Source organism: Bos mutus, chromosome 3, assembly GCF_027580195.1.
Source record: "Bos mutus isolate GX-2022 chromosome 3, NWIPB_WYAK_1.1, whole genome shotgun sequence".
NCBI lineage: Eukaryota > Metazoa > Chordata > Mammalia > Artiodactyla > Bovidae > Bos > Bos mutus.
This window is the reverse complement of record NC_091619.1, coordinates 75,465,276-75,475,883: the sequence shown is the minus strand read 5'-3', so window position 1 is coordinate 75,475,883 and position 10,608 is coordinate 75,465,276. Positions and strand designations below refer to the sequence as shown.

The 10,608-nt window shown below is 44.1% G+C and overlaps 1 protein-coding gene and 1 non-coding gene across 2 annotated transcripts; both read left to right on the top strand.

The window, feature by feature from the left end:
* The first annotated feature begins 3,009 nt into the window (after nucleotides 1-3,009).
* Nucleotides 3,010-6,142, top strand: GADD45A (growth arrest and DNA damage inducible alpha). Its single transcript, XM_005895778.3, has 4 exons — nucleotides 3,010-3,293; nucleotides 3,816-3,917; nucleotides 4,164-4,401; nucleotides 5,469-6,142. The coding sequence occupies exons 1-4, from the start codon at nucleotides 3,250-3,252 to the stop codon at nucleotides 5,580-5,582; spliced, it is 498 nt and encodes a 165-aa protein (XP_005895840.1). The 5' UTR covers nucleotides 3,010-3,249; the 3' UTR covers nucleotides 5,583-6,142.
* A 3,975-nt stretch (nucleotides 6,143-10,117) lies between these two features.
* Nucleotides 10,118-10,189, top strand: TRNAS-GGA (transfer RNA serine (anticodon GGA)). Its single transcript has one exon. It is a non-coding gene; the product is annotated as a tRNA-Ser (tRNA).
* Nucleotides 10,190-10,608: the final 419 nt, after the last annotated feature.

Sequence of the window (10,608 nt, the reverse complement as noted above, 5' to 3'; positions counted from 1 at the left end):
TGCTGGGAGGGATTGGGGCAGGAGGAGAAGGGGATGACAGAGGATGAGATGGCTGGATGGCATCACTGACTCGATGGACGTGAGTCTGAGTGAACTCTGGGAGTTGGTGATGGACAGGGAGGCCTGGCATGCTGCGATTCTTGGGGTCGCAAAGAGTCGGACATGACTGAGCGACTGAACTGAACTGAACATCCAAATATAACCATTTAGCATCATTATAAATATTACCAGAAGGTCATTCCAGTTCTGTGCAGTTGAAGTACTTGGAATTACCTGGGATAATTTTTAAAATGATTATATATATTAGAATTATATTTTAATACAGATTATTTTTAGAATATATGAAAAAAGTATATATACACATATGTACCTATCTAGGGCTATTCCTCTAATTTATCATTGGATACCATCCTTCCCAGGGACTAATAAGCATTTATGAAAGGTATCATCTAAATTCATCCTAATATACAACTGCAATCTAGTGGCAGACAAATGCAGCTTCTACTTCCAGTGGGAAACACCAAAATAATCAGTGATGAAACAGTCTAGGCAGACTCAGCAATGAGGCAAAATGGTGTAACATATCTGAGTCAGAAAGTATGACAGATGAATATTTTTGAATACTGGAAGGCTAGGCTTATCTCACAGAGAACAACCCCATAGCACTTGAACAAATCACTTTCCCTTGAAATTAAATAAAGAATGCAGTGTACTTGTTGAGTGAGAAACTGGGCCTATATTAAGAAGTAATCTTTTTATACTGCATTTTTACTGCTTATAGTTGACCTTGGTGGGGCATTATTAGGGCTGTGGTTCACTTGAATTGGAATAACAATTCATGGGTTCTACTGTCCTACAGTTTCCGTTCAGATGACTAAAGTCATGGGACTTGCAGCATAGCTGGCTGATGACAGTGCATACTATTTTGTCCCAAAACCCAGTTCAAGCATGGGCATAATGATTAGATGGTAAGCCCTTTAAAGGCAAACGGCCAGGAATTGTACAGTTCTTGGTATATTGTAGGATAGCAAAGAAGTTTTTTTGAACTAAAATTAAATGTGAAATATCTTAGAAATTCATGCATTGCACAGGACTGCAGTATTCTGAGATCTTATTGTTCAATTCAGATTCTGCTTAACTCAGTGAACACTGGCCATGCTTCCAGCAAATGCAGAAATGGTGGTAGGTGCCAAGAATACCACGTTGATGAAGTCACACTCCCTGCTGTCAAGAAACTCACTCGATTCCCTAATTTGCTGTCAGTTTACAGCGATCATACTTCTTCCAAGGAACCTCTAAGAAATACCTAGTGAGTAGAACCTTGGAGTTCCACAGAACAGAGTTCAACAGTCTCCAAATGATGACTCAGGCCAGATTGCATAATTCAGGTTTTGTTTGCAAAACTGAAAATGCTTCAGCACCTACCTAAATTCCAATTTAAAGGAATTCTTTAACAAAGACGCTACATGTTAGAATTTAAGGTATAGATATGAAACATACATTTCTGGGTAAATGACCCACAGACCAGCACCATTCCTTTAGTCAAAACTTGTCCCTTGCTGACAATGCAGTTAGAAATGAAGTGCAAAATGGCAGCTCAAATAAATGAGCCAGAAAACCTGACCTATCACTTTTCTTTTCCTCTAAATTAAGATCAAGAAAGCTGAAGAATATTTTGTCTAGAATGATATGAACATACGGGTACAAAAACTCCCTTGTAGCTTAAAAGAAAATTACTTCTGTGACCTTTGTCTGTACAGTGACCTAAAAATGCAAGCATTGTTTTGAAAGCAAGCATATGGGAGTATTTTTTTTTTCTTTTTTACCACTTTTGGTGACTTCAGTAGATTTAACACATATTTTTCATTTATTGCATAAACTCATGATACAAAGAACTTTCAACCTATTCAAACTCTACATTCAATTTTGTTTTTCAAAAATGTATAGCTACTACTTTCTTTCCACCCACAGATTGCCATTATCTCAAAGGTGAAATTTTAGCCTATGACTAAAAGGACCTATAGCTGCAACTTCATGATTCAGCAACTAACATCAATAATTCACAGTGAGATCATAGGCCCCCTGTGGAAGGTAGTGACATACTTGCCTTATGAAAGGAAGCTGAGAGCATATGCAGAGCATTTTGAGTTTAGATGTGTGGCTTGTGTGGGTGTCAGACATTTGTCTCTTAGCTGGTGCCCTGCAGAAGGATCCTTCTTTGGGAAAGGCTGAGAAAGGTGAATTGGGGTTGTGAGGCTAGGATAAAATGGTTATACATGTGGTAACCAGCTCCTCCTGAACTCGGTTTTCCACAGTTACCCTGGGCAGGTGGGAAGTCTTTCTGCTTTCTGTGTAAAAGATTCCAACTTGGTTTCCTGCCACCACCAAACACAAATGTGTTGATTTTTCTTTTTTCAGCTTCCAACCCTTGCAAGTTTCCAAAAATAAATCAAACCAGCCATCAGGGCACCGAAATAATACTACTACTAATAAGCAGCTTTGCTTAGACTTACATAAACAACACTTCTGAGGTAAACTTTGCCCCAGAGGTCTGGATACACTCTTTTTATATAACCTGCGTACTAATAATTACTAGACTTGGGTGGATTAACCCTGAAAATAGATGTTAATAGCAGCCCCCCAAAACAAAAGACTTGGAACGACAATTAAAAAAAAAAAAGTGCACCAACAAGAAAAACACTTGGCAGCCAGCTCCAGCCCAAGCTGAAGACATCCTTCTCTCCCCGCCCCGCTACAAAGATCTCCTCCCCTACCCGCCGCGCCTACGGGGTGAGAGTAGGCTCGGAACCCCAACCCCGCCCCCGCCCCCGCCCCCTAGGCTCTTTTTCCTCCTGGCCCCTCCCTCTTCCGCTCCTCTCCGCCTGGTTCCTGGAGCTGAGGTCAAATTGTCTGAACAGGCTGGTTTGCATAGCCCAATGGCAGCGCGTATGCAAATGAAGAGGATGGTGGTTGGCTGGGGCTTGGCAGGATAACTCCTGGGAGCGGGGCCTTTGTCCTTCAGTGGCTGTGAGGCAGCTGTGGTGTTAGTGTCGCGGTTGGTGGCGAGTGGGCTGCTGAGAGCCGACTAGTGAGCCAGCGAGCGAGCGGGGCGGGAGGGGCGGACGGCGCGGTGGCGGCGGGCGCTGGAGGAGCCTGCAAGGGAGTGTGGAAAGCAGGCGCCCGCGCGCCGGCGGTGGCAGGAGCAGCCCGCACGCCGCTCTCTCTCTGTGGGCGACCTGCAGTTGCAATATGACTTTGGAGGAATTCTCGGCTGGAGAGCAAAAGACCGAAAGGTAAGTCGGCCAGAGCCTCTGCCTAAACTCTGCTTGTCTCCTGCGCGCGCTGCCGGGCTATGCAAGGTTAATGGGGAGCAAGTGGTTCAAAGTTTGCAGCGGGTACCTCCTATCCCGCCTTTCTTCCTCTGAAACACTCCGGAGGCGTGCGTGGACGGGAAGAGCGTACCCCGCACGCCGGTCGAGCCCTTCGAGGCTTTGCAAAGGGCAGACGTGACCGTCCCTGCTCGTGCGGCTCTTGCGGCCGACAGCCTGTGGCTGCACCCAGCGCCAAGGACTAGCAGTGCACTCTGGAAAGGGTGGCGGATGTCACTCGGGGCTGCTCACAGGATGCCGAGCCTCTGGGCGTAAGGGTTATGGGGCGAAGGGGATGATATCCCAGGGAATCCTGGGTTTGCAAAAGGTCGAGGGCCGCTGTTGCGCGTGCCCTCGGTATGGAGGGTCGCGGTGCAGGGCGAGGAGGCGCCGACTACCCGGAGGGGCTTAGTGTGACGGGATCCCCTTGCTTCTTCCCGCGTGTAGGATGGATAAGGTGGGGGATGCCCTCGAGGAAGTGCTCAGCAAAGCCCTGAGTCAGCGCACCATCACCGTCGGGGTGTACGAGGCGGCCAAGCTGCTCAACGTGTAAGTGGAGCCCTCGCGTGACCCTCTTGGTTCTCCTGTTCGCCCCAGCCAGAGAAGGTCGCTTTCACCGGTCCCCCCTTGCCCTGCAGCGCCACTTCCTGCCGCGTTCCATCTGTCCTGTGGCTACTTGTCCCAGGGGGAGTGAGAGGACCCGGGCGCGACCCCTGGCACCTGGGCGGGGGTGCAGGCTGCCACGCGGCGGGTCTTGCCTTTGGGCTCACCAGCCCGTTCGTTCCCTGCCCGCAGCGACCCGGATAACGTGGTGCTGTGCCTGCTGGCGGCGGACGAGGACGACGACAGGGACGTGGCTCTGCAGATCCACTTCACCCTGATCCAGGCATTCTGCTGCGAGAATGATATCGACATCCTGCGTGTCAGCAACCCGGGCCGGCTGGCCGAACTCTTGCTCCTGGAGACCGATGCGGGCCCCGCGGCCAGCGAGGGCGCAGAGCAGCCCCCGGACCTGCACTGCGTGCTGGTGACGGTAAGGGAGAAGGGAACTTGCGGGCAGCTCGAGGTTAGAGTCCTGGCAGGAAGTTCGTGAGGGCTGAGAGTCTCCTGACTCCAGATCTAAAATGGGCGAGGGTTAAGAGACGGTAGCCTTTGACCCATTAAAGCGTGTGGCTGGACTTTCAGCCGAGATGTGCTAGTTTCATCATGGGGATTTTCTCTGGGACAGAACGTGTCTAAGCACGTTGGAGGCTGCCAGAAGCGGAAGAGATCCTTATGAGTCAGCATTGTCAGTCCAGCTACTCCCTACCTACATCTGCACTACCTCCCGTGACTAATTCCTTTAGCAGGGCAGATTAGATAAAGCCAAATAAATTCCTGGCTCACCCTCATTAAGGAGTCAGCTTCATTCTCTGCCAGTCAGAGCTAAAAATAGAAATGGTGTAGGAGACAGACCTCATTAATTCCCTAGAAATACATTAAGGGGATAGAGTGGAAATTTTTTCTTTGTGGTCTTGCAGTTTTTTAAATGTCCCCTTGCCCCCATAAAAACCTTTGAAAGGTAGGTAGATAACTTGTGTTTACAGAGGTAAATGTGATTGTTTTGTCTTTTACATTTTGGGACACTTTGACTGATCTCCTTAAGTGGCAGCCTCATTATTTTGCTTCTCCTGAAAAATACTACTCTCTCTTTTGGGAGGATAACAGGTGGCAGTTTTAGTTAACTGCTCTGCAGCTCTAAACTCCTGGTAGCCCAGCATGGAAGTATTTCTCAGGTGTGCACCAAGGTACAAGTTTGGTAGGACAAGCCTATTGAATAATACTCTCATGCAAAAACTGAATAAATATGAAAACATATATATGACTCAGTTAGTTGCATGTATTCAGACTTTGCAGAGTATAGCTTCGTAGAGAATTACCCTTAACGATTTTGCAGGAAACCCAACTACCTGGAAAAAATTTTTTAATGGTTTTAAGTGGTCTGTCACACAGCCAAAGTATAGAATGTTCAAGCGTCTTCCCCTCAGAAGTGTTGTAATTAGTAGCAAAGTCTGATTTTTTAAAAAATAATAATTTTATTTTTTCTAAATTTGTTCCCAGAATCCGCATTCATCACAGTGGAAGGATCCTGCCTTAAGTCAACTTATTTGTTTTTGCCGGGAAAGTCGCTACATGGATCAGTGGGTTCCAGTGATTAATCTCCCTGAACGGTGATGGCATCTGAATGAAAATAACTGAACCAAATTGCACTGAAGTTTTGAAATACCTTTGTAGTTACTCAAGCAGTTACTCCCTACACTGATGCAAGGATTACAGAAACTGATGTCAAGGGGCTGAGTGAGTTCAACTACATGTTCTGGGAGCCCGGCGATAGATGACTTTGCAGATGGAAAGAGGTGAAAATGAAGAAGGAAGCTGTGTGGAAACAGAAATACAAGTTAAAAGGAACAGAAATTACAAAGAACCATGCAGGAAGGAAAACAAAACTATGTATTAATTTAGGATGGTTGAGTTACATTTAAATAAACCAAATATGCTTTGTTAAAGTTTAAATGTGCAGCCATAGTTTGGGTAATTTTGGTTTTTATGCCCTCAAGTTTAAAAAAAAAAAAAGGTTAATCATATTTTAAAACCATATTTTATTGTATTTTGATGAGATATTCTCAAAGTTTTATTATAAATTGTACTAAGTTATTTTATGACATGAAAGGTTATTTATGCTATAAATTTTTTGAAACACAATACCTACAATAAACTGGTATGGAATAATTGCATCATTTCTTAATGTGTGCTTTTGTTTCTTTTAACTTGTACTTTATTTTCTTTTAAACAAGTTTTTTTTTCCAATATGGAAAAATTAAAACCCATGTGAAATCATGTATATATATTATATGTGCATCTGTATATATAGATGTGTGTGTATGTATGTATATAAAATATTTTTCTACTCAAAACATTTGGGCTGAACATGGCATGATATTGGTTTTTATTTATTTAGTGGGCATTTTAGGCATGCCCTGCTCTACCCTACACCAAAAGCCAGAAAAACAAGTGATTTAGGAGTTAGTTTGGAGTTAGGGAAAAGTGGTGTGGGAAATTGCACTTGCAAAACATGGATAAATACAGTTAAATGATAACTAGTACTATAATAAGATTATTTGCAACATGTTACAGAAGCAGAGGGGAGGGAGTCACCAAAGACCTACCTGCAAGACCAGTGAAGTTTTTCCTGGGAAGAGATCATTTTATTTGGATCTTAAAACAGGAAAAGGATATTGCTAGCAGCAGCACTAGTTTCTGGGAAGGTGTGGAGGCCTAAAAGACCAAAACCTGTTCAGGGAAACAAGAGTGATTCTGTGTGTGCCTCTGGCATAGAAAGATAAGGGAGAGATAAGGCTGAAAGGTAGGTGGGGATTAGGCCCAGACCGGGAATGGCATTCCATGTCACCCTTAGCATTTGGGCTTTCTTCTGTAAACTGTGGCTAGTCTGCAGACGCCTTCACGCAGGGAGTGACGTGATCAGTGTTTCAGGAAGATAACGTTGGGCACTGAAAGACGGGTTATTGGATAAGCTGCCATAGGTGAGAAGGCCAATTGGAAAGTGACCGCAACCGTCCAAGGCTATGCATTTTGCAGAAGCACATTCAGGAAGCAGGGAAGTGGCCTGCCGAAGATTCTGGTGCCATTATTCTCTTTCTAGAGCTGTGTGCCTTTCAGCTGAACATGCGTGCTGTGGTTCTGAGGGGTTTGGCTAAATTAGATGGGAGAGGGAAGAAAAGAGCAAAAGAAATGAAAGGCTTTAGCAGAACAGTCATCTTATACTTGGAACAGTCACTTGATAATTAACTGCAACAATCTTCTGGACATACAGCCAAAGAAAGCAAAAATGCCTACTGAGGAGAGGCCTAATATAGCTTTGGTTCACAGGATTTTTCTTTGCCTACTTCTCAAACTATACCCTCCCCCAAAACACCCCATGGCTCCCCGGCCATCTGTCTCCCACCCTTGTCATGACTACATACAATCAGGAAAAAGTAGAAATCAGAGGAGAGATGTGCCAGCTAACAGTTACAAAAAGCACCAAGTTTCTGCATATCTTAGGAATAACAGGCACATGAGCCCTTCACCTTGCAATTAAGTTTCTGTTTTTCCACATCTACCAGAAATGTGGAGTTTTAGTCCTTGTTTAGGCTTGTATCTTATTTAAGCTAGTGCATGATCCAAAACGTAACTGCTATTTAATAGTTGTCTTTTACAATATCAGAAGATGGAAAGCAGTGAGTTTTAAACAGGTTTTTTTTCTTCCCATTAAGTAAAAATACTTCTAATTCTTTCCCAAAACTACTTGATTAAAGACCCTCCTGCAAAGACGAGTAAATTAAACTAGGAAGGCAGAGTGGGGAGGAGCAGCTTATGGATGTTCTTAGTCACTCAGTGTGTCTGACTCTGATTTACAAATAATGAATGCAAACCACCTGGCACCTGATAGGTGTCAATACAGTGTCTATTACTGAAACTGGGGCGATGGCAATAGGAAAACTTCTAAGGCATCAGAAAAATCTGATGCTTATAACATACATATTTAAAGAAAAGTGCCTTGAATGTGAATTCTTATTTCATAGTGCTGAGAGATATGAAAGTGGTAGTGTGCATCCTTGAAGTTGTTTGCTTTCAGAAAAATCCCGACAATTCACCGGATTTTGAAGTTTCGGTGTTTAAGTTTTAACAGTTGTTATTCGTTCCTGATTGAGCATAACACAAAAGTAACAGGGCATTGAAAAATCCACTCTGAAACAATTGAGTTAATTGTAAACAAGTATGCAATTACCGGGGCAGATTCTGCCTCTAAATGTTGCTAGTATTTTTCAGTTGTTGCTTTAAATACCATTAACCCAGTGGCCACAGGACTGGGAAAGGTCAGTTTTCATTCCAATCCCAAAGAAAGGCAATGCCAAAGAATGCTCAAACTACCATACAACTGCACTCATCTCACATGCTAGTAAAGTAATGCTCAAAATTCTCCAATCCAGGCTTCAACAATACGTGAACCGTGAACTTCCTGATGTGCAAGCTGGTTTTAGAAAAGGCAGAGGAACAAGAGATCAAATTGCCAACATCCGCTGGATCATGGGAAAAGCAAGAGAGATCCAGAAAAACATCTATTTCTGCTTTATTGACTATGCCAAAGCCTTTGACTGTGTGGATCACAATAAACTGTGGAAAATTCTGAAAGAGATGGGAATACCAGACCACCTGACCTGCCTCTTGAGAAATCTGTATGCAGGTCAGGAAGCAACAGTTAGAACTGGACATGGAACAACAGACTGGTTCCAAATAGGAAAAGGAGTTCGTCAATGCTGTATATTGTCACCCTGCTTATTTAACTTCTATGCAGAGTACATCATGAGAAATGCTGGACTGGAAGAAACACAAGCTGGAATCAAGATTGCCGGGAGAAATATCAATAACCTCAGATATGCAGATGACACCACCCTTATGGCAGAAAGTGAAGAGGAACTAAAAAGCCTCTTGATGAAAGTGAAAGTGGAGAGTGAAAAAGTTGGCTTAACGCTCAATTCAGAAAACAAAGATCATGGCATCTGGTCCCATCACTTCATGGGAAGTAGATGGGGAAACAGTGGAAACAGTGTCAGATTTTATTTTTTTGGGCTCCAAAATCACTGCAGATCGTGACTGCAGCCATGAAATTAAAAGACACTTACTCCTTGGAAGGAAAGTTATGATCAACCTAGATAGCATATTCAAAAGCAGAGACATTACTTTGCCAACAAAGGTCCATCTAGTCAAGGCTATGGTTTTTCCTGTGGTCGTGTATGGATGTGAGAGTTGGTCTGTGAAGAAGGCTGAGCGCTGAAGAATTGATGCTTTTGAACTGTGGTGTTGGAGAAGACTCTTGAGAGTCCCTTGGACTGCAAGGAGATCCAACCAGTCCATTCTGAAGGAGATCAGCCCTGGGATTTCTTTGGAAGGAATGATGCTGAAGCTGAAACTCTGGTACTTTGGCCACCTCATGCGAAGAGTTGACTATTGGAAAAGACTCTGAGGCTGGGAGGGATTGGGGGCAGGAGGAGAAGGGGATGCCAGAGGATGAGATGGCTGGATGGCATCACTGACTCGATGGACGTGAGTCTGAGTGAACTCCGGGAGTTTGTGATGGACAGGGAGGCCTGGCATGCTGTGATTCATGGGGTCGCAAAGAGTCGGACACGACTGAGTGACTGAACTGAACTGAACTGAACTGAACCCTGCTTATTGCAAGTAGGTGGAAATGTTACAGAGGGGACAGAAATCCCCTTCTCTTTCTAAGATGTGTTGTTTGTGGAAAATACCTACTTTTCCCACTGGCAACTTTACCTCAGTGTCATAAATAGTATTGACTCCTCCCTCCTGCAGTTCATCAAGGCCCTCAGTAAATTAAATTTCTATAATGAAAGGACTCATGAAGGTAAGTAATCTCCCATAATACATATTTTACTTCCCAAATGAAGAAAGTGTCATGGCTAGGAAAGAGCTGTTTGTATATTGTTAATTGGAAGTATTGTCAAAGCATGTTTTGAGATGCCTTACTATAACCCTTATAAAATCATTGTTTCCTCAATTTTCAACTATATGGGTTCAATTTTATTCTTTGAGATTTGGTAGAAGGCTGCAAGCAGTGAGATGTGGTTCCTTTAAATGAATAAAACTCTCAATGGCATGATTTAACACCAGGCTGGGAGGTGGGGGCTTCCCTGGTGGCTCAGAGGTTAAAGCATCTGCCTGGAACGCAGGAGACCCAGGTTCAATCCCTGGGTTGGGAAGATTCCCTGGAAAAGGAAATGGCAACCCACTGCAGTACTCTTGCCTGGAGAATCCCATGGAGGGAGGAGCCTGGTGGGTTACAGTCCATGGGGTTGCAAAGAGTAGGACACAACTGAGCGAATTCATGACATAACACGACAATAGTGTCCCTCAAACAGAACTGAATCTTTTTTTTTTTTCCTTTTAAACAATCCTTAGATAAACATCAGGATTCCCCCAGTGGCCCAGCGGTTAAGAATCTGCCTGCAATGCAGGAGATGCGGGTTTGATTCCTGGGTCAGGAAGATCCCCTGGAGAAGGGGGTGGCAACCCACTCCAGTGTTTTTGCCTAAAAAATCCCATGGACAGAGGAGCCTAGCAGGCTTCAGTCTATAGAGTTGGATATGACTGAAGAGACTTAGCACACAGCACAATAAAC

What these genes read in the sequence shown, in the direction of transcription:
- GADD45A (XM_005895778.3), top strand. Translation starts at nt 3,250, where the DNA reads ATGACTTTGGAGGAATTCTCGGCTGGAGAGCAAAAGACCGAAAG. An exon ending in GGAGAGCAAAAGACCGAAAG is followed by an intron (nt 3,294 to 3,815) that starts GTAAGTCGGCCA and finishes TCCCGCGTGTAG; the next exon opens with GATGGATAAGGTGGGGGATG. An exon ending in TGCACTGCGTGCTGGTGACG is followed by an intron (nt 4,402 to 5,468) that starts GTAAGGGAGAAG and finishes ATTTGTTCCCAG; the next exon opens with AATCCGCATTCATCACAGTG.